The sequence below is a fragment of the Ochotona curzoniae genome, unplaced genomic scaffold (assembly GCF_017591425.1).
Source record: "Ochotona curzoniae isolate NIBS_2020 unplaced genomic scaffold, NIBS_Ocur_1.0 contig_3520, whole genome shotgun sequence".
In the NCBI taxonomy this organism is placed as follows: Eukaryota; Metazoa; Chordata; class Mammalia; order Lagomorpha; family Ochotonidae; genus Ochotona; species Ochotona curzoniae.
Genome location: NW_024465894.1, coordinates 13,776,127 through 13,796,894, shown reverse-complemented (window position 1 = coordinate 13,796,894; position 20,768 = coordinate 13,776,127). Strand labels below are relative to the sequence as shown.

The following is a 20,768-nucleotide window of genomic DNA, read 5'->3' as shown; positions in this document are numbered from 1 at the left end:
AAGCTAGGCACCTTGATCAACTGTGTCAATGCTGTACGAGCAGTGCCAATTCGGTGAATGTAACTGAACACACATCCATCTGAACCAGTGGATTTTAGTGGTGCTTAAAGTAAACAGCCCATCCTTGACAGGTCGTCCATATTGTTCCCTAAGCATTTTGTCTTAAACTGCTGAAGAATGGTGTGGCTTGTGAACGTTTTAACACAAGACAAAATGCATTGTGTAAACACAGTTTTCTGGAAAAATCACTCTGAAAAATTGTTTTTCAGAGCTTCAATGCGTTTTTTTTTTCCTTAAAAACAAAAAAGGTAACAATAGAATAATACCTATATCAGACCCATCTTAAAAACTATGTACTACCAGGCCTAGTAGCTAAAGTCCTCGCCTCACATGTGCAGGGATCCAATATGAATGCTGGTTCTAATCCCAGCAGCCCTACTTCCCATCCAGCTCCCTGCTTGTGGCCTGGGAAAGTAGTAGAGGACAGCCCAAAGCCTAGGGACCCTGCAGCTACGTGGGAGACCCAGAAAAGGCTCCAGGCTCCTGGTTTCAGATCGGCTGAGCACTGGCCATTGCAGGCACTTGGGGAGTAAATCAACAGACAGATCTTTCTCTCTGTCTCTCCTCCTCTCTGTATATCTGACTTTCCAATAAAAATAAAATAAATCATTAAAAAAAGTATGTATACAATCTATGGTAATTAGTAAATGTTTTACAAAGAGTATCACTTTATAATAATAACAGAACTAATGCATCTTTAAAATAATCTCATAAGGTTACTTGTTCCTCTTTCAGCTAGCTATTTACATATGAATAAGCAATTCCTTCAGTGCAATCATATTCATATTCTTTCCTTTAAACCACCAGGTTTGTACAAGATACACGGAAAAAGTTCATGCAAAAATGCAACTGAAAGTAAAGTTTATTCTGGCACAAAAAGTTTTGAAATCCACATAAAGGGCTTTCAAAAAGTGCAAGAAAAATGCATATAACAAACAAACAAACAAAATGTGTATCAGGGATCTGGTATGTTAGGGGTATGGTAGCCTAGATGCTAAATCCTTGCCTTGCAAGTGCCAGCAGGATCCCATACAGGCATCAGTTTGTGTCCCAGCTGCTCCACTTTTCATCCAGCTCCCTGCTTGTGGCCTAGGAAAGCAGTAGAGAATGGGCCAAAACCTTGGGACCCACACCCACATGGGAGACCCAGAAGAAGCTCCAGGCTCCTGGTTTCGGATCGGTTTGGCTCCAGCCACTGCAACCACTTGGCAAGTGAATCAGCTGACAGAGGATTTTTCTTTGTCTTTCCTTCTCTCTGTAAATCTGTCTTTCCAATGAAAAGGAAATAAATCTTAAAAACCCTGCTTTAAAAATGCAGGAAAATCAGGAAAAAGTATGCATGGATTTCAAATTAGTTTGCATCCACTTGATCTTTTAAAAAAAAGTTACTTTCAGGGGCCAGCATTGTGATGCAGTGGGTTATGGCATCCCATATGGATGCTGACTAGAGTACTGGCTGATCCACCCATTTTTAGTACAGCTCTCTGCTAATGTGCCTGGGAAAGCAGTGGAGGATGGTCCAAGTACCTGAGCTCCTGCCACCAATGTGGGAGACCTGGATGAAGCTCGTGATTCCAGCCTAACCCAGTCCTGGCTACTGTGGTCATCTAAAATGTGAACCAGTGGCTGGAACATTTCTTACTCTGGTCCACCCTTTCTCTATAATTCTGCCTTTCAAATGATATAAAGAAATCGTAAAATTAATATTTGAAAGGCAAAGAAATATGGCATTACAGTGTAGCTACAGTGCCAGTTTCCCAAATAGGTATATGTTCAAGTCCCAGCTGCTCAACTTCTTATCCAGCTCCCTGCTAATGGCTTGCAGCTTTCAACTGTCAAGAGAGATCCAGAGGTTCCTGGTTTCAGCATGTCCCAAATCTGACCATCGTGGGGAGTGACCCAGTGAATGAAGATCTCTCTTCTCTTTCTCACCTTCTCTAACTCAAATAAATGAATCTAGGATAAAAGGGGAAAAAAAAAAGAAAAGGAAAAATTTCCCACCTACTGGAATACTCCCCAGATCCTGAAAGAGCTAAGGCTGAACCAGGCAAAACCAGGGGCCTGAAAGTCAACCTGGCTCTCTTAAAAATAGATAGGGACAACTGGACTGAGCTGTCCAAGCTATATGTTTGCTTAAAGTTGGGAAGGAAACAGAGTAGCTGGAACCCAAACCAAGCACTTGGATATGGGCATCACAAGTGAATTGGATATGGACATTACAAGTGAGATTTAATTACTGTACCACATACCCATCCTACATGGATACTGATTTTTAATTCCATTTTTCATGAATTTTTTTGCTTGAACCCAGAATTCCTTCCATTATAGAATAACTAGGAGAGCTGTTTGGCCAGGTGAGGGCAGCATAACCTATAAGTGAACAGGAGGCACATCCTCACTGATAAAGACTTGGAAAGAGAAGAACAAGGCCAGAGAGGTGTCTTCACATCAGTATATTGCCCCGTGATGACCGGCACCTGACAATTATACATACTTTTCAGTTTCTGTCCCCGGATAGAGATTGTAGGCCTCATAAGAATTTCCACAAGGAGCTATTAAAAAAATTAAAAAGAGAGAAAAATTAGTAATTATTTCAAAGCACACTTCATAAAACAATCTGCTGTGACAACTCATGACCAAAGATGAGAAGAGAGAGAGGGAGAGAGAAAAAGAAAAGGAAAGAAATATCTAGAATGGATAAACCCACTGAGATATAAAGCTGGTTAGCAGTTGCCTAAGGATAATGAGTGGTTTGGGGAAAAAAAAGGAAATCTGGAAGAATCCAGATTCATTTCTGGATTCATGAAATTGTTTCATAATTAACTGTGACAACAGCAGAACAGACACACTAGACATATATACTATACAGATATACTAAAACCCACTGAATGGTCAACTTTAAATTTTATTTGAGAGGCAGAGAAAGGAAGACAGATAATGAGAGCTCCCATTTATTGATTCACTCCCCGATGCCTGCACCTATGGGTGCTGACCTAGAATTGGAGCCAGGACTCCCATCTTCAGCCTGGCCCAGCTGCTGCAGGCATCTCAGGAGTGAAACAACAGACAGAAAATCTCTTTGTCTCTTTTCTACCAGATTTTCCATACTTCCTTAGGAAAACCATCATGGGAAATAAAGTCATCTTCCTCTTAAGAGCAGGCACATACTTTCTAGTTCATCATAATCCACCTAGCCATTTAATTAATGCAGATGATCTTTTGCTGGGCCTCCTTGAGTTCATTTAATTTTAAAAAAAAAGTGTTTAAAAAGTTCACTATTTGGTAAAAGTGCTTCTAGGTGTTGATATTCTATTTCTTGATTTGGGTAAAGTGACAGAAGTATGCTAATTACTAATATATTTTTATATATCCAAATTATGCTTCATTAACAAAATTAATTTTTAAAAAATATTTATTTCAGAGGAGCTGAATCAGAGGTGGAGTAGCTGGGACTTGAACTGGCATTCGTATGGAATGCTGGTATCCCAAGCTGAGGTTCAGCTACAATATCACAACATAGGCCCTGAAATCGAATTTTCAACTTAGGGGCACAGAAATACTTACAGGACTTTTCAAAGAGCAGGAGTCTAACAAATTTGTAAGAAAGTCTAATAATCAAACAGAACAAGATATAAAAGCTATGGCAGAAAAGGAACTGCTTAAAAATAAATGATAAGCACTTTCAAAAATAAACACAAATACATAATCTATTTGTGATGGTGTTGACAGACACTTAACACTTTGCTATTGGGAATATAATCTGCTAAAAACTTCTTAGGTATGTAAACTGCCAGCTAATATGAAAACAAAACATACATCTGCCTTGGTTCCAAAGGTCTACAGTCACATAAAAATATGCACAAGGCCTTTACTGTAACCTTTGCAACTGAAAATGTGTACCTCAAACATTGAATCTCTAACAACTGAGGCCTACACAAATAAACTGTGGTACAATTACACGAGAAAATGCTACTAGCAATTTAAAACGAGGCCAAGTTTACATATGCTGAAATGAAACTATTCCCCAGAACCAAGATGATGGACTAGGGTAAGGACACATTTAGACAGACAGATAAACATTAGCCAGTGTGAAGCAGAGAGGGCACATTCCGGAAAATAGGAGAGGACAGAACGACAGCAGAGGGGCACCTGGAAACTGATAGACATAGGAAAGCAGTGGATACAACAGTGTGGTGCTGCAGTGATGGATACCCAGTGGCATTCAGCAAATGGCAATTTGAACTCCACCAACAGCCAGAACTCCAGCAGCGACAAGGTAGGAAGGGGTGTTCATCAGGAGCTCAGGAGGTAAACCCAAAGAACTTCCCGTTCTGCTCGTCTGTTTGATTTGACCAGGAGCAGAGAGAGCAGCAGGTCCCAGATGGACGGTGTGGGAACAGAGTGGATTTTACAACCACTCCGCCCTCTAGAGTCGAATCGGGCACCATTTTGTATAGAGAGGCAAAGGCTATGCACAGTACTGCACAAGCACTGGGTTGGGTCCATTTTTGAGTCCGTGAACTGCAACAACATGGCATCCTACAGGTTGCAGGTCCAGGTAGCCCTCAGACCTGATAGCAGATCAAGACTCTAATAGTGGCACATCAGGCACCATTTTGTGCAGCGTGGAAAAACTTTAAGATTATAGGGACATCAGTGAGCTGCACACGTGCTGAGATTGGTGAGAACTCACTGAGCTCAGTCCCACAGGCAAAACAATACCATCTTTGGCATCATACAAGTCAAAATAGGTCCATGTGGCCCTCATCCTAACAACCAACAGGCTCTAGCAAGATCAGCACCACCAACAATCTAGTCATATAGGGAACCTGGTGCCTCCTTAATCATGGGAACTTCTCTAACCAGAAGTGGAAGACAGGTTGTATAGATAACAGTGCAGTCTCAGCATGGTATCAAAAGAGGTAGAGACTGCTGAGCTAGGAGCTGGGGCTACAGAGACCATGGCCGAAATCTAACATAAGAACCCAGACCTGAAACTTGCTAGAAGGAGTAGCACAAGTGGTTGCAAACAAAGAACTGTGTGTCAACCACAATAAGTAATATCGAACTGTAGACCTGTGGGTGACAGAGCTTAGAAACCTGCCCCAAGAAAAATCTGATAACTAGATTGTACAATGGCCAAGAGCAAACAAGGAGACAAAGGCAGAATAAATAGTATTGAAGACTCCCCTGCAAAGGAGCAAAAGCCTTTGCCAACCTCAGAGTTAATTGAAGAATACATTGAGAAAATAGGGGGCACAGAATTAAAAACACTTGTTATAAAGCTTAACAATGAGAAGCATGTAATACAGGAGTACAAAAAATTTAAGGAACATGCCACACAGGAAATGAATTAAGTGAAAATTGGTACATCAGAAATGAAGAATACAGTGCAGCAAATTAAAAGTACAGTGGAGAGTCTCCAAAATAGAATGGAGGCGGCAGAAGAAAGAATCTCAGAATTGGAAAATATTTCCTGCCACCAGGAGGAAACAAAACGCTGGAAGCAGAGCTGGGTCAAGCTAAAAAAAAAGTGTTCAAAAATCAACACTATTAAAAGGCCAAAGGTGCAGAAAGAGATGCTGAGATTAAAGGTGTATTCAATAAAATAATAAGGGAAAATTTCCCTAATCTAGAGAAAGAACTGGGAAACAACATCCAAGAGGGGCACAGAACTCCCAACAGGGTTGACCAAAAGCGATCTTCACCAAGACACATGATCATCAAGCTCTCTTCAATCGAACATAAGGAAAAGATCCTTAAATGTGCATGTGAAAAAAAAAAAAATCAGTTGACATATAAAGGAATGCCAATTAAATTCACAAGTGACCTCTCACAGGAAACTCTACAGGCCAGAGAATGAAGCAACATATTCCAGATTCTAAAAGCAAAAACTTTGTTGGCCCAGCATAACATACTCAGCAAAGCTTCCCTTTGTCTTTAAAAATGAAATAAAATTCTTCCACAGTAAAGAAAAATTAAAATATGCCTCTTTCAAACCTGTCTTACAAAGGATACTTAAAAATGTTCTCTTGACAGAGAAGAGGAATAGCACCCACCAAAGCCAGAGGCAAAGAATATCCCAGTAAAATAACAACGAAACACTAAATCAATGAACAACCCATTGCTATTGACAGGACCAAATTACCACCCATTCATATTAACCCTGAATGTAAATAGCTTAAACTCATCAATTAAACATCATAGATTAGTAGACTGGATTAAAAAAACAAAACCCATCTATTTCTTGCCCACAGGAGACATATCGCACCAACAAAGATCAGTGGAAATTATGTCTTATGGATTTTGATTTTTTTAAAATTTAGTTTCATCTCTTCAAAACACTTTCTTCCTCATTAAATTGTTCACTGACTCATAAATCACACAGCAGCAGCATTTTCAAGAAGGCTCTTGATTTTCTTTTTCATTTTTTCAATGACACATCAGTCATTCAGTAGTATGTTATTTAACTTCATGGCATTTTTAATTTCTTATTTTCTTCCTGTTGTTGATTTTGTTTTGTGGCTTTTCATTTAAGGGGATGTACAGTAACTGTGTAACGGAGACTATCATATCTGGTAGCATGTTATTTAACTTCATGGCATTGTAAATTTCTATTTTTCTTCCTGTTGCTGATTTTGTTTTGTGGCTTTTCATTTAAGGGGATGTTCAGTAACTGTGTAATGGAGAACATCATATCCAGATATGAGGATACAATGCAGTATGCAACTCTACTTCCACATCAAAGATGGACTCCCAATGAAACTATTAACTATATCTTGACAATAGGATGCTGGACTCTGCCATTGTCCATGCCCACAATGATGGACATGACTGCTTATGAAGAACTATACAACAGCAATAATGTATGGGAACTCGGGGGGAGAGTGGAGGGAATTTAAGGAAGCAGTAAGGGAAATCCCAGGACCTATGGAACAGTATCATAAAATGATGATAATAATAATAATAATAATAATGAAGGTTAAAAAAAAGGAAACTATCCCCCAAACAAGGTACCTATATCCAAGACACACTAACATATATGAAAAGAAAAACAAAAGATGGAGATGATGGGTGCCATTTACACACAAACACACATACTCTACTACCATAGAACAGCTTCAAAAGGACAAACTAGTGACCACAATGGCTTCTGAGGTGACACTTAGAGACACACCTTTTGCTCCGTACCATTATAAAGGTGGCTATTGTTTCAGCTCAAATAAAAACTTCTAAAAAACCCACAACTATATTTTTTGACCATAGGTGAATATCACCAATCTTCTAAAAATTAAACCATAAGGTTTGCTACTATTTCTAAAATATTTCTTATTCCATTTTAAGCATTAAATTCTCAAATGATTTAGTAGCAATAATAATAAACAATACTTACATCAACACCTCCAAACAAATCAAAAATATAAGTATTTGGATAAGTGGTTTCTTGAGTAAGTTTCCTATCTTCAGTAACAAATGCCATGGCCTCCATGGAGAGGAGAGGGGAAATTTCCTAGTTTGAAAAAGCACATAGAAACATCGTGTGAGCATGCAACACAGACCAGATCCTGGGCTCCCATTTGCATTTTCCTCACTAACTTGAGCCCTCACAATCACACCTGGTACTATTCAAGTCCCTGCGAGTCCTTTCCCATACTGCATCTTGGCTGACATGACTTGCGTCAACTAGCAGAGTGTGATGTAAAAGTGACATTATCCCACTTGGGGCATAGCCTTGTGAAAGCCTGACAGTGCTGGCTTTTGCCATCTTGGAAACCCAACATTTGGGGCAGCCGTGAGAAGGAGTCCAGAGATCAGGACTGGTATTCTTGGCCAATTTCCAACTGACAACCAGCGCCAACTTGCCAGGTGTGTGAGCAAGACCACTGTGGACATTCTAGATGTCACACCAGTTGACCAAACACCACACTAGATGTCATACCAGTTGACCAAACACCACACAGAGCATCACAACCACTCACTCAACCAAGAACTGTAACATAAATAGTAGTGGTTGCTTAAGGATACTAAGTTTTGCAGTAACTGGTTCTCCAGCAAATAATCAGATCAATGCTTCAAAGTTGCTGCCAAGAAGTTGCCCCTGATTTTCATAGTCAGAAGAGCAAATTCATCTGTAATTCACTCATGACACCCAGTATATAGAACTTTGTCACTTCTTGACTGGGATAAATGTTCCTTGAAGAAATGTTCAGCAAAGGATTCCTCTTACCAGCTCTCATAGATTGCAAGACCCAGCAGGTAAGCGAGGAAGAGAGTGGTTCTCCTACTAGGGGAAGGGATACAGAAACAACTCACAGAAACATCACCCCTCCCCCCTTTTTTTTGGTACGGAACAGAACTAATGGGGGGGGGGGGGAAGCCAACAGAAAAGTCTGATACTTGGTAAATTTGAAGTATTTGCTGGATTTAAAAAGAAATGATCACACAGCAAGGACTTAAAAATGTTAATTTCTCTTCTTAATTTTTCAATCTAAGTTTTGAAGGAATCAAATGATATAATGCACAATTCTTTGAGAAGCATTCTAAAGAGGATCAGCAAACAGACAACTCTCCTTATTAGCAAGGCGAAGCTTAGGTTTCAAAATAACTATGTGAATTATAATCACATCTTTACCTGCCAAGAACATTTTACCCTCTGCTTCACTATGATCAAATATAAATTACGTAGATTTTAAAATAGCCAGAGCTGAAATGAAAATTCAAATTTGAGCCCAACCTCAAGCTAAAATTTGGACTAGGTAACCCCAGACCTACAGAGCCACACACTCAGAAGTTCCCCACTTGGGAACTTCAATGACAACAAGCATGCCCACAAGCATGACAACTGCAGGGCATAATGGCTTTGCACTCCTCCCACTGCTCTCCCACCACCAAAGCCGGCCCCTTCAATCTCTGTTAGTTGTAACCACCACCATCTCCTGGACCCTTCTCCTAAGACTTAGCAACCTGTCTTTGACATCCTGTTAAATAAGAATGCCATCTGAGCTCCAGGGCAAATACGCTGACCTTACAAACAAACCAAGCACTGCCACAATGCAGCACAAATGAGGCTAGAAGGATACACACAGGAAGTCTAATGGTAATTATCTCCACAGCAGGATTGCAAGGCATTTCTATTTTCTCCTTTGTACTTTCTCTGGCCACCAGAGGCCCTGAAGGTGGCACCTCCAGGGCTGAGAGTTACCTTAAGGATATTTTGGCACTCGACAAAGTCACTGTGGAGGTGGCTGGTCGCCCACAGCTTAAGCAGCAGTTGAGGAATCCCACTCCACTTGGATTGTTTGTCCCTCTCCATCAAGAAAGGTTCAGTGAACTGTGAAAACAAAACAACAGTATTTTACTAGTGAGGAAAGAACCACAAAGTAGATTTAGCAAGGAGACCAGTCAAATCTCAAAACCACACAGGAAAACAAGTCTCTTCCTCGAAACCTTCAAAAGCTCCCAACAGCCAATAAGCTGAAAGTTCAAAACTCTGCCCTGAAATACAGCTCCCTTCGTAACCTACGACCGGGGCTGGATGGTGCGGAAGCAAACTCCCACCTAGGATTCCCTCTAATATCCTACAAAAGCACAGGTTCAAGTACTGGCTGCTCCACTTTGCTGATTCAGCTCCCTGTTAATTTGCCAGGGAAAGCAGTTCTTGGTTCCCTGATACCACCTCAGGAGACCCAGATGGAATTTTCAGACTCACGACATCAACCTGGCTCACCATGGTCATTGCAGACATCGGGGGAATGAAACAGAAGATGGAAGATCTTTGTCTCCCCCTTCGCTCTTTAACTCTACCTCTCAAATAAGTAACTCTCTATTTAAGGTTTATTCCATTTTTTATTGCAAAGTAAGATTACAGAGGGAATGAGACAAAGATCTTCCATCCACTGGGTCATTCCCCAAGAGGCCACCGCAACAGTCAGAACTGAGCTGAGCTGATCTGATCCCAAGCCAGGAGCTTCTTCCTGGTCTTCTATGCGGGTGCAGGGACCCAAGGCTTTGGGCCATCCTTGACTGCTTTCCCAGGCCACAAGCAGGGAGCAGGATGGGAACTGGAGTATCCCAGACATAAATCAATGCCCATACGGGATCCTGGCGCATGCAAGGCAAAGACTTGAGCCACTAGGCTACTGCACCAAGCCCATAAATAAATCTGTAAAAGTCTATCACTTATCTCCTTTTCCCAGCTTTATCTCTTTACCAATGCACATTTTTCTCTCTACATACTTGTTCTTCAACTGCTTAAAATGTCCTCTCCATCTTTCTACCTAAAAAGTTCTTTCTTCAAAATGCAAGTCAGGTGGGTCTGACGCAGTAGCCTAGCAGCTAAAGTCCTTGCCTTGCATGTGCCAGGATTTCATCTGGGTGCCGGTTCTAATCCTGGCAGCCAGCTTCCCACTCAGCTCCCTGCTGGTGGCCTGGGAAAGCAGTCGAGGATGGCCCAAAGCTTTGGGACCCTGCACCCGTGTGGGAGACCCAGAAGAGGCTCCTGGCTCCTCCTGGCTTGGGATCAACACAGCTCCGGCCATTGTGGCCACTCCTGAAGTGAATCAATGGACAGAAGATCTTTCTGTCTGTCTCTCCTCCTCTCTGTATCTGACTTTCCAAGAAAAATAAAATAAAGCTTAACTTTTTAATAAATAAATAATTCTTTAAAAAACAAAAGAGAGAAGTGGGAAATGTAGGGAACCCTGGACCAGGACATGCCACCCTGGCCTCAAGGTGGAGGAGCTGCAGACTGCCCAGGGAAGGTGATCTGGGACATACTGGAGCAGGAGCTATTGAGGGTATGTTTGACAAGCGAGGAACAACTTCTTCCATGGACCAGACAACCATAGTTGCAGGCAGGTGAGAGAACTGACCAGAATGGTTCAAAGGAAGGAAACCAGAGGGCGATCTGGGTCAGCCCTGAGCACCGGCCCACATGGGAGACCTAGGCTGGCCTAAATAGCATCACCTTCTGTCCACAGGCACATACAAAAGCTGGGGCTGAAGGCCACACCTGGCCGGGCTAAGCCACAGTACCTGCTTGCAAGTGTCAGAGTAGAGGATGGGCCATGTTAGGCTGGACCTCAGTACCCACCAGAACATGAGAGAACCAAACCTAGGGACTGATTCTGTAGGGGAACTGTGGGCTTGCCTCTGTGGGACTGCAGCACTCAACAGCTTACACTGAGAGCTAGGAGCGGAGATAGGCTGAGCCAGGCTGGGTCACAGAATTCAACTGACAGGAATCCACGTGACACTCACGGGAGCTGGAAGGAGGCCAGAAGAGGTCAGGCTGCAGCACCCGCTGGCACACACAACAGCTAAGACTGAGGGCAGACAACACAGTGGGGATCCACTGGCATGTTTGAGATCAAGGGCTGGGAGAAGGCTTGGTAGGGAAATTTGAGGAATTGGCCTACTAGGCCCAGCACCCAGTGGGGAGTACAAGAACCGGAGCTGGGAGGTGGCCAGGCCAGCCAACTCTGCAGCATTCATCAGCATTTGTATTGGTTGGGTCTGAGGACAGGTCAGCCTCAACATCCACTGGCACACAGGAGAGCCAGGACAGGTATGAGCTGTGCCTGGCTGGGCTAGGCTGCAACACCCACCAGCGAGAGCTAAAACTCTGGGTAGGCCAGGCCAGGCTGGGTCAAAGCACCTGCCAGCACACAAAAAACCTGGAGCTGGGAACAGGCCTGGTGGGGGAACTCTGGGGACTCCCCTGACAAGCTGCAACTCCCTCTGGTGAGCGGGAGAGCCAGGCTGTGAACAGACAAGGCTGGGCAAGTTCATAGCACCCAGCAGTATTTGTGTGGGCTTGGTCTGGGCCAGGATGGGCTAGACTTTAGCACCCATTGGCAATTGTATGAGTCAGGATGGGTGTGGGACAGTCCCCACGAGGCCATGGCACCTGCTGGCTCTAGTGAGAGCTGAGTTCTAGGGATGGGCCAAGTTGGGCTTAGCTACAGCACCCATCATCGAGAGCTGTAACGGGTGCAGGCCAGTTGGGCTAGGCTACAGTACCTACCAGTGAGTTTCAGGATTACGGGCCAGCCCTGTCAGTCTTAGAAGCACCTGCCAGCATTCACAAGATCAGCTGCTCAAAGGTAGCCTAGTAGGGGAACTTAAAGAATTCCACTGCTAAGCACAGTTCCCGCTGGTGAGCACCAAGAACCAGGGCTGGTAGCAGGCTAAACCAGGCTGGGCTGCAGCACCTGCTGGCATAATGTAAGCTAGGTCTGGGGGAAGGCGGGGCAGGGTCAGTCCACAGCACACACTTAGGCAAGTGAGCCAGGATAGAGTGCAAGCCAGGCCAGGTTGGACCACACAATCAACAGTTCACATAAGGGCTAGGCCAGGCTGCTGCAATTGCTGGCAAATACCAAGACGGGGGGCAGGCCAAACACCTGATGGCACGGGCAAGTGCCGCGCTCACAGCAAGCCTGGTAGGGGAATTTCGGGGACTACCTTGCTCAGCTGCTGCTTCTAGTGGTGAGCATGAGAGCTGGAACTGGAGCCAGGCTGTTCTGGGCTAGGCTGTCATATCTGCTGATAAGCATGAGAACCAGAATAGGTGTGGAACAGCAGAGCTAGTCGGGGCACCAGCTTTCAAGTGCTGGGACTGGGTTTGAGTCATGTCACACTGGACCACAGAACCCCCTGACAGGCACAAAATTCAGGCTGGGAACATGCCTGGCAGGGAAACTGCGAGCGCTCTTCTACTAGACCATTGCTGGTGAGCACAAGATTCAGGGCTGGGGATCATCAGGGCTGAGGATCATCAGGGTGGACAAGGCAGCGGCACCTGCCAGGCAAATATGAAGACCAGGTCTAGGGGAGAGGCAGGCTGAGCTAAGCCGCAGCACCCACAGGTTTGTGCAACCTGAATGGGATACAAGGGGCTGGGCTAGGCCACAACAGAAGCTGGCAAGTGCAAAAACCAGGGTTAGGGGCAGGACATGTGTGGGGGTAACTGGAGGTCACCACAACTAGGCTGTGACACCTGCTGGTGGTATACATGAAGACGGCGTCTATGGCAGGCTGGCTGGGCCGCAGCACCTTGTCAGTTCCTGTGAGATAAGGGGTTTGGACAGAACTGACCAGGCAGCTGCATCCACCAGCAAGAGCGCTGACTGGTGCATGTGACAAGACTGCACCTGACTGTGCACTGGCTGGTGTACACAAGTCTGAGGTCACCCCAGGGGAGGTTTCTTGCGGGACTTCCCAACTAGACCACTGGACTCAGACCCTGGCCACAGAGGAAATCACAGGATGTGTGGTCGGACCTTGGAGCGCATGTATCAGGACTGGTTCTCCTGAGTTGCTGATGCCTATGCAGTGGACAGCATATGCAGATGCACATGAGGGACATGATGGCCAGCTCATCCAGGCCAGCAGGGGACAAGTGTCTCAACAGAGGATGGAAAGCAGAACAGGTTGGACAGGTTGCTAATCCGAAGGGCACGATCCTGGGTCTGTGCTTGCACTAAGGTGGAAAAGTTTTCTCAATCCTGAAGCAATGAAACCAAAAGCTTCTCAGAACTATCAAAACCACCCAAGAAACACCCTCAGAACATTCTACCCCACACTGAGGTCTCTAAGGCATCAACAAATAACTGTCCCCCACCCCCAGGTGCTGATACAGTTTGACTGCAAATAGCAACCCCTCCACCTCGCAGACACAGGAAAAACAAACAAGCATTTGTCTCACCCACCTTCCTCAGTACCCGAACCTCCCCGCCCTAATCAGATACCCACATGGCATACACCCCTCTCAACCACATAAATATTAAAAAGATAATGAAAAATTAAACAAAATTGATGCCAGTGTAAAAAAAAACACCAACTTCCTTAACTGATACCCTGTATTCACTTCTCTCTCTGTAAACTTGCCTTCCTTTTAAAAAATTTATTTTTTATATTGGAAAGGCAGATCAGATTTTATAGAGAGAAGCAGAGACAGGCATCTTCCATTCACTGGTTTACTCCCCCTAAACAGCCACAACAGCCAGAATTGTGCGTGTCTAAAGATTTTTTTAAAATATTTACTTATTTTTATTGAAGGGTAGATCAGATTTTATGAAGAGAAGCAGAGAAAGAGAAAAAGGTCTTCCATCCACTTATTCATTCTCTAAATGGCCCCAACACCCAGAGCTCTGCTGATTCGAAGACAGGAGCCAGGAACTTCTTCCAGGTCTCCCATGCAAGGTCTCAGAGCTTTGGGCCATCCTCCACTGCTTTCCTAGGGTATAGGCAGGGATACCAACCTCAGTCAAACACATCACAAGGAAACAACACTGATCTATCACAATACAAACATAAAAATCATCAGAAAAGACTACCAAATAAAATCCAGCAATATATAAAAAGATTATACACCAAGACCAAGCAATACATACTCTTCTGAAGATTTGTTTTCATTTGAAAGGCAGATCTTATAGGGGGAAGGAAAGAGAGAGAAAGATCTTCCATCTGCTGGTTTACTCCCCAGATGGTCAGAGCTCTGCTGATCCAAGTTCTTTTTTTTAGGTTTCTCACATGGGTGCAGGGTCCACTTCTTTCCATAAGTAGGACATAGTAGAGTTGGATGGAGTGGAGCAGCTGGGACACACGGGACACTCCCCATGTGGCCACAACAACCAAAGGTAAGCCAATCTGAAACTAAGAACCTGGAACCATTCTTTCAGGTCTCACACACAGGTGCAAGGGCCAAGGACTTGGGCCACCTTCCACCACTTTCCCATGCACACTGGCAGAGCTGGATCGGCAGTGGAGCAGCCAGGACTCAGACGGGTGCCCATATAGGATGGTGGCACCACCGACAGAGTCTTGTACTACATAAGGGTCCCAGCCTCAAATTTTTTTTTTTAAAGATTTATTTTTATTATTTTTTCATTGGAAAGGCGGATATACAGAGAGGAGAGACAGAGAGGAAGATCTTCCGTCCGATGATTCACTCCCCAAGTGAGCGCAACGGGCCGGTACTATGCCGATCCGAAGCCAGGAGCCTCTTCTGGGTCTCCCACGCGGGTGCAGGTTCCCAAAGCTTTGGGCCGTCCTCTGCTGCTTTCCCGGGCCACAGGCAGGGAGCTGGAAGGGAAGCGGGGCTGCCGGGATTAGAACCGGTGCCCATATGGGATCCCGGGCGTGCAAGGCAAGGACCTTTAACCACTTGCGCCACCGCGCCGGGCCCCTCAGCCTCAAATTTTTTAAATAAATCAGTAAATACAACATATAAAAAATATTAAGGGTCCGCCGTGGTAGCCTAAGAGTTAAAGCCCTCGCTTTGCATGTACTGGGATCCCATATGGGGGCCGATTCTACTCCTGGCAGCCCCACTTCCCATTCAGTTCTGTTTGTGGTCTGGGAAAGCAGAGCAGGACAGTCCCAAGTCTTGGGACCCTGCACGCATGTGGGAGACCCGGAAGAGGTTCTGGGCTCATGGCTTTGGATCGGCTTAACTCCAGCTGTTGCGGCACTCAGGGAGTGAATCAACAGACAGATCTTCCTCTCTCTCCTCCTCTCTGTACATCTGACTTTCCAATAAACAAAAAATCTTAAAAAAAAAAAGGAAATATCAAAACAAGTAAATTTCTAGTGTCAGGTATCTTCAGAAAACCCATTCAAACATACTTGACAGTGAAATATAGAAGGCTTTCTCATCCTACATCAGAAACAAGCTAACACAAGACCTCAAGCCTTAAGAAGCAGAATAAGGGCCCGGTGCCATGGCCTAGCAGCTAAAGTCCTCGCCCTGAATGCACCGGGATCCCATATGGGCGCCAGTTCTAATCCCGGCAGCTCCACTTCCCATCCAGCTCCCTGCTTGTGGCCTTAGAAAGCAGTCGAGGACAGCCCAAAGCCTTGGGACTCTGCACCTGTGTGGGATACTTGGAGGAAGTTCCTGGCTCCTAGCTTCGGATCGGCACAGCACCGGCCATTGCACTCACTTGGGGAGTGAATCATCGGACGGAAGATTTTCCTCTCTGTCTCTCCTCCTCTCTGCATATCTGACTTTGTAATAAAAATAAATAAATCTTAAAAAAAAAAAAGCAGAATAAGATAAAGAACTAAGAATGGAAAGAATATGATAAAAACTTCACTTATTGACCTGCCATGATGGTTCAAGGGCTAAATCCTCACTTTGCAACTGCCAGGATCTCATATGGGTGCTCATTCCTTTCCTGGCTGCTCCAATTCCCTTCCAGCTCCCTGCTTGTGGACTGGGAAAAAGAATAGAAGATGGCACAAATCTTTGGGACCCTGTACCCTTGTGGGAGACCCAGAAAAGGCTCCTGGCTGTTGTAATCATTTGGGGAGTGAACCAGCAGATGGAAGATCTTTCTGTAAATGTGCCTTTCAAATAAAAATAAAAGTAAACAAATCTTTAAAAAAAATACACCTCACTGTCACCATTACGAACATTTTTTTCAACATATTTTGCTTTATGATATAGTTCCATTGGTTCTAGGGTTGCCCATGCCCTCTCCAAGAGCCCTCCTCCGCCACATTGATTTCCCTTCTAGTTTTACAATGGATGTCCTTCATGAACAGTCACAAGTCCACCGTGGTGTTGTTGAAGCATTTCCCAATAATGTAGGCATGGACACTGTCAGGGAGTCCATCATCTTACTGTCTGGATAGTTCCAATTCTTTCCCTGGGAGTCCATCTCTGGTCTGAATGCATAGATATTCAGCACCTGTCTTCATACCTGAATGTATCAGTCTCCACTACACTGCCATTACACAGCCCCTAACAGAGAATCAGTGAGCACAGTCCACAGAGGGGTGAAAACAAGTTTTCATCACCGTCAAGTTAACAATCATGCTACTAAAATAAAAATGCACCACAGAGTGGTGAAAATTGGAATAAAAAGCCTTCTTGCAGGAATACATGCTAGTGCATGACGCTTGTGGCACTGGAGGAATTACAATTAATAACTAACTTCATTACTCAATATATGTAGCAAAACACTGTCAAAACAGACATTTATAATCTCAAGTGTTTGCAGGCAATCCACCTCTTATGGACGACCAATTAATGAATCACAAAAACTTACAGGGAGAGATACAGATAAAGGAAAGATTCACTGCAAAAACAGATTTGACTCTACAAAACTGCATATTGAAACAAGCAAGAGACATTCCAAAAGATGATCAAAACAACCCCTAATCATACCAGCCTCAAGATTTTTGATGGAAGTTATCTTATACCAGAGCAAACATGTGACATCTGACCTTTTGGGACTGGCTCTGTAAATTCTCTGTAATTTGCCTTTTAAATACAAATAAATAAATCTTTAAAAAAAATACACACCGGGCCCGGCGCGGTGGCGCAAGTGGTTAAAGGTCCTCGCCTTGCACGCCCGGGATCCCATATGGGCACCAGTTCTAATCCCGGCAGCCCCGCTTCCCTTCCAGCTCCCTGCCTGTGGCCTGGGAAAGCAGTCGAGGACGGCCCAAGGCTTTGGGAACCTGCACCCGCGCGGGAGACCCGGAAGAGGCTCCTGGCTTCGGATTGGCATAGTATCGGCCCGTTGCGCTCACTTGGGGAGTGAATCATCGGACGGAAGATCTTCCTCTCTGTCTCTCCTCTCTGTATATCCGCCTTTCCAATGAAAAAATAATAAAAATAAATCTTTAAAAAAAATAATAATAATAAAAAAATACACACCACCTTCACCATTATAAACATTTTTTAAAAAGCTTCACTTGCAGATGATCCAACATTCAGATTATACATATATACACAACCCAAAAGAATCTAAAGATGAAATTACAGCAACGTAAGAGTAATACTTAAACTTTATTTCTGGGCCTGGCGCAGTAGCCTAGTGGCTAAAGTCCTCGCCTTGCACAGGGTGGGATTCCATATGGGCACTGGTTCTAATTCTGGCAGTCCTGCTTCCCACCCAGCTCCCTGCTTGTGGCTTGGGAAAGCAGTCGAGGATGACCCTGCACTCACATAGGAGACCTGGAGGAGGCTCCTGCTACTGGCTCCGGATCAGCGCAGCTCCGGCTGCTGCAGGCACTTAAAGAGTGAATCAAAAGACAGGAAATATTCCTCTCTGTCCCTCCTCTTTCTGTGTATCTGATTTTCCAATAAAAAAATAAAATATTTATAAAAAAACTTATTTCTATACATCTTCAGTTTTGAAAATACTCCAATACCATAAAATGTTGTTTAGTGCATGGAAAAAACCTAATAGTTACACAAGACTGCTGCATAGAACACTATAAAACAAAACCAAGAAAATGAAGCACAACTAAAAAGTACAGAGAAAAGATCGAACAAAGTTACTGAATTTAACAGAGTGGACGGAATCCCAATCAAAATCTTGTTGCAAAAAACACAAGTTGGGGGCCCAGCGCAGTGTCGCAAGTGGTTAAGGTCCTCGCCTTGCACGCCCGGGATCCCATATGGGCACCAGTTCTAATCCCCGGCAGCCCCGCTTCCCTTCCAGCTCCCTGCCGGTGGCCCAGGAAAGCAGCAGAGGACGGCCCAAAGCTTTGGGAACCTGTACCCGCGTGGGAGACCCAGAAGAGTCTCCTGGCTTCGGATCACCATAGCATCAGCTGTTGCACTCACTTGGGGAGTGAATCATCGGACGGAAGATCTTCCTCTCTGTCTCTCCTCTCTGTATATCTGCCTTTCCAATAAAAAATAATAAAAATAAATCTTTAAAAAAAAACACAAGTTCATTATTTTATTTAAAGATTTCTTTTTGTTGAAAAGGCAGATTTATAGAGAAGCGGAAAAAGAAAGATCTTCCATCCACTGGTTCACTCCACAAGTAGCCACAATGGCCAGAGCTGAGCCAATCCGAAGCCAGGAGCCTCTTCCAGGTCTCCCACCCAGGTGCAGGGTCCCAAGATTATCTATGCTCTATTGCTTTCCCAGGCCACAAGCAGGGAGCTGGATGGAAGTGGAGCAGCCAAGACACAAACTGGTGGCCATATGGGATCCTAGCACATGCAAGGTGAGGACTTTAGCTACTAGGCTGCCAACCCAGGCCGACAAGCTCATTCTAAAATGCATACGGAAATAACAAAGGGTCAAGAAAAATTAAAAACAACCAACCACAAGTAGGAAAACAAATTTCTATTCTAGCCAAAAGTAACACATTTAAAAAAAGAAAATAAGGCAATGTGATATCAGCACAAGGTTACACAGACCAGTAAAATGAAGACATGAACTTTAAAAAAAGATGGAATGATCAGAGCAGGGAATTTTTCAGCAGGTCAGTATAGGTTAAGATGCATATTTATTGCTTTTCTAATAAAAATAAATTTTTAAAAAGCAAAGCAATAGAACATTTGCAAAACATTCCTAAAGGGTTCATGCACAGAAATTTTTTAAATTTTCAATTAAATTTTATTTATCTATACGTACCTAACCACATACATATATATGCGTGCATATATGTATATATGTGAATGTGTGTGCATCTACAATCTGCGTATTTACATACATGCATGTGTCTATGTGTCATACATGTATGCATGTGTGTTAAGTTTAAACAAGTGAGCCACAAAAGGAAGTCCAAATGATCAAAAAGCATCTCAGAGGTGCTTAACCTCATTAGTCATTGGGGGAAATGCAAAGTTAAACCATAATGCTCTACAACTACACACCTGCAAGAAAGGCTAAAGTTAAAAGACTGGTATTACCACAGATTAGGGAAAACAAGAAACAACAGAATGCAAATGAAAACACTACTGGTGGTGGTTAAGATGTTAATACAACTTTTAGATAACTTTTTTAAAAAAAAGATTTATTTATTTTTATTAGAAAGGCGGATATACAGAGAGGAGAGACAGAGAGGAAGATGTTTCGTCCGAAGGTTCACTCCCCAAGTGGCCACAACCATTGGAGCTGAGACAATCCAAAGCCAGGAGCCAGGAGCCTCCTCCAGGTCTCCCACATGGGGAGGTACCAAGGATCTGGGCCGTCCTCTACTGTTTTCCCAGGCCACAGGCAGGGAGCTGGACGGGAAGTAGAGCTGCCAGGATTAGAACCAGTGCCCATATGGGATCCCTGTGCATTCAAGGCGAGGACCTTAACTGCTATGCTATCGCGTCGGGCGCAACTCTTGGGTAATTTTAGTAGTAGCTATTGATGCTGGACCTATTCTTACCCATGACACGACAATTATAAGTCTATGACCCTCAAAACGATGTAGCTATACATTAAATATAATGTACAAGAACGTTCAAATTCTGCCCTGTGCAAGGCCTCAACTGCCTAATCCTCCCCTTCAAGTGCCAGAATCCCATGTGGCTGCTGACTCAAGTCCCAGTTGCTCCACTTATAATTCAGCTTCCTGCTTGTGGCCTGGGAAAGCAGTCCAGGACAACCCAAAGTCTTGGAACCCTGCAACTGTGTGGAAGACACAGAAAAAGCTCCTGGCTCCCAGCTTTGGATCAGCTCACCTCCAGCCATTGCAGCCACTTAGGGAGTGAACCAACAGATGGAAGATCTTTCTTCTGTCTCTCCTCCCTGTATGTCTGCCTTTCCAATTAAAAATTAAATCTTTAAAAAGAAAAGGCACAAAACTTAGAAACAGGATCTAAAATATTAGAAAAGCAAATAAAATACTCTGCATTACAGTGAAAAGTGCTGAGTATTCAGCTGCATAGCAGATTTTGTAAGAAATTAGTCCAAACCTCTGCTAGTACCAGCAGGAGGATGGAGGGCTTAAAAGGAAAAA

At 44.0% G+C, this 20,768-nt stretch overlaps 1 protein-coding gene across 3 annotated transcripts in view; it reads right to left on the bottom strand.

Moving 5' to 3' along the window:
- The window catches only part of LOC121157385 (transient receptor potential cation channel subfamily C member 4 associated protein), a 66,585-nt gene that overhangs the window by 39,483 nt on the left and 6,334 nt on the right, over nucleotides 1-20,768 (bottom strand). For 2 of the 3 annotated variants that reach the window (XM_040981591.1, XM_040981592.1), the window contains exons 2-4: nucleotides 9,263-9,391; nucleotides 7,454-7,570; nucleotides 2,555-2,612 (exon numbers count right to left, since the gene is read on the bottom strand). In XM_040981591.1, coding sequence (XP_040837525.1) covers nucleotides 2,555-2,612; nucleotides 7,454-7,570; nucleotides 9,263-9,391 — 304 coding nt within the window. The remainder of the gene's footprint in view (nucleotides 1-2,554; nucleotides 2,613-7,453; nucleotides 7,571-9,262; nucleotides 9,392-20,768) is intronic. The other variant, XM_040981593.1, reaches the window with a different exon arrangement.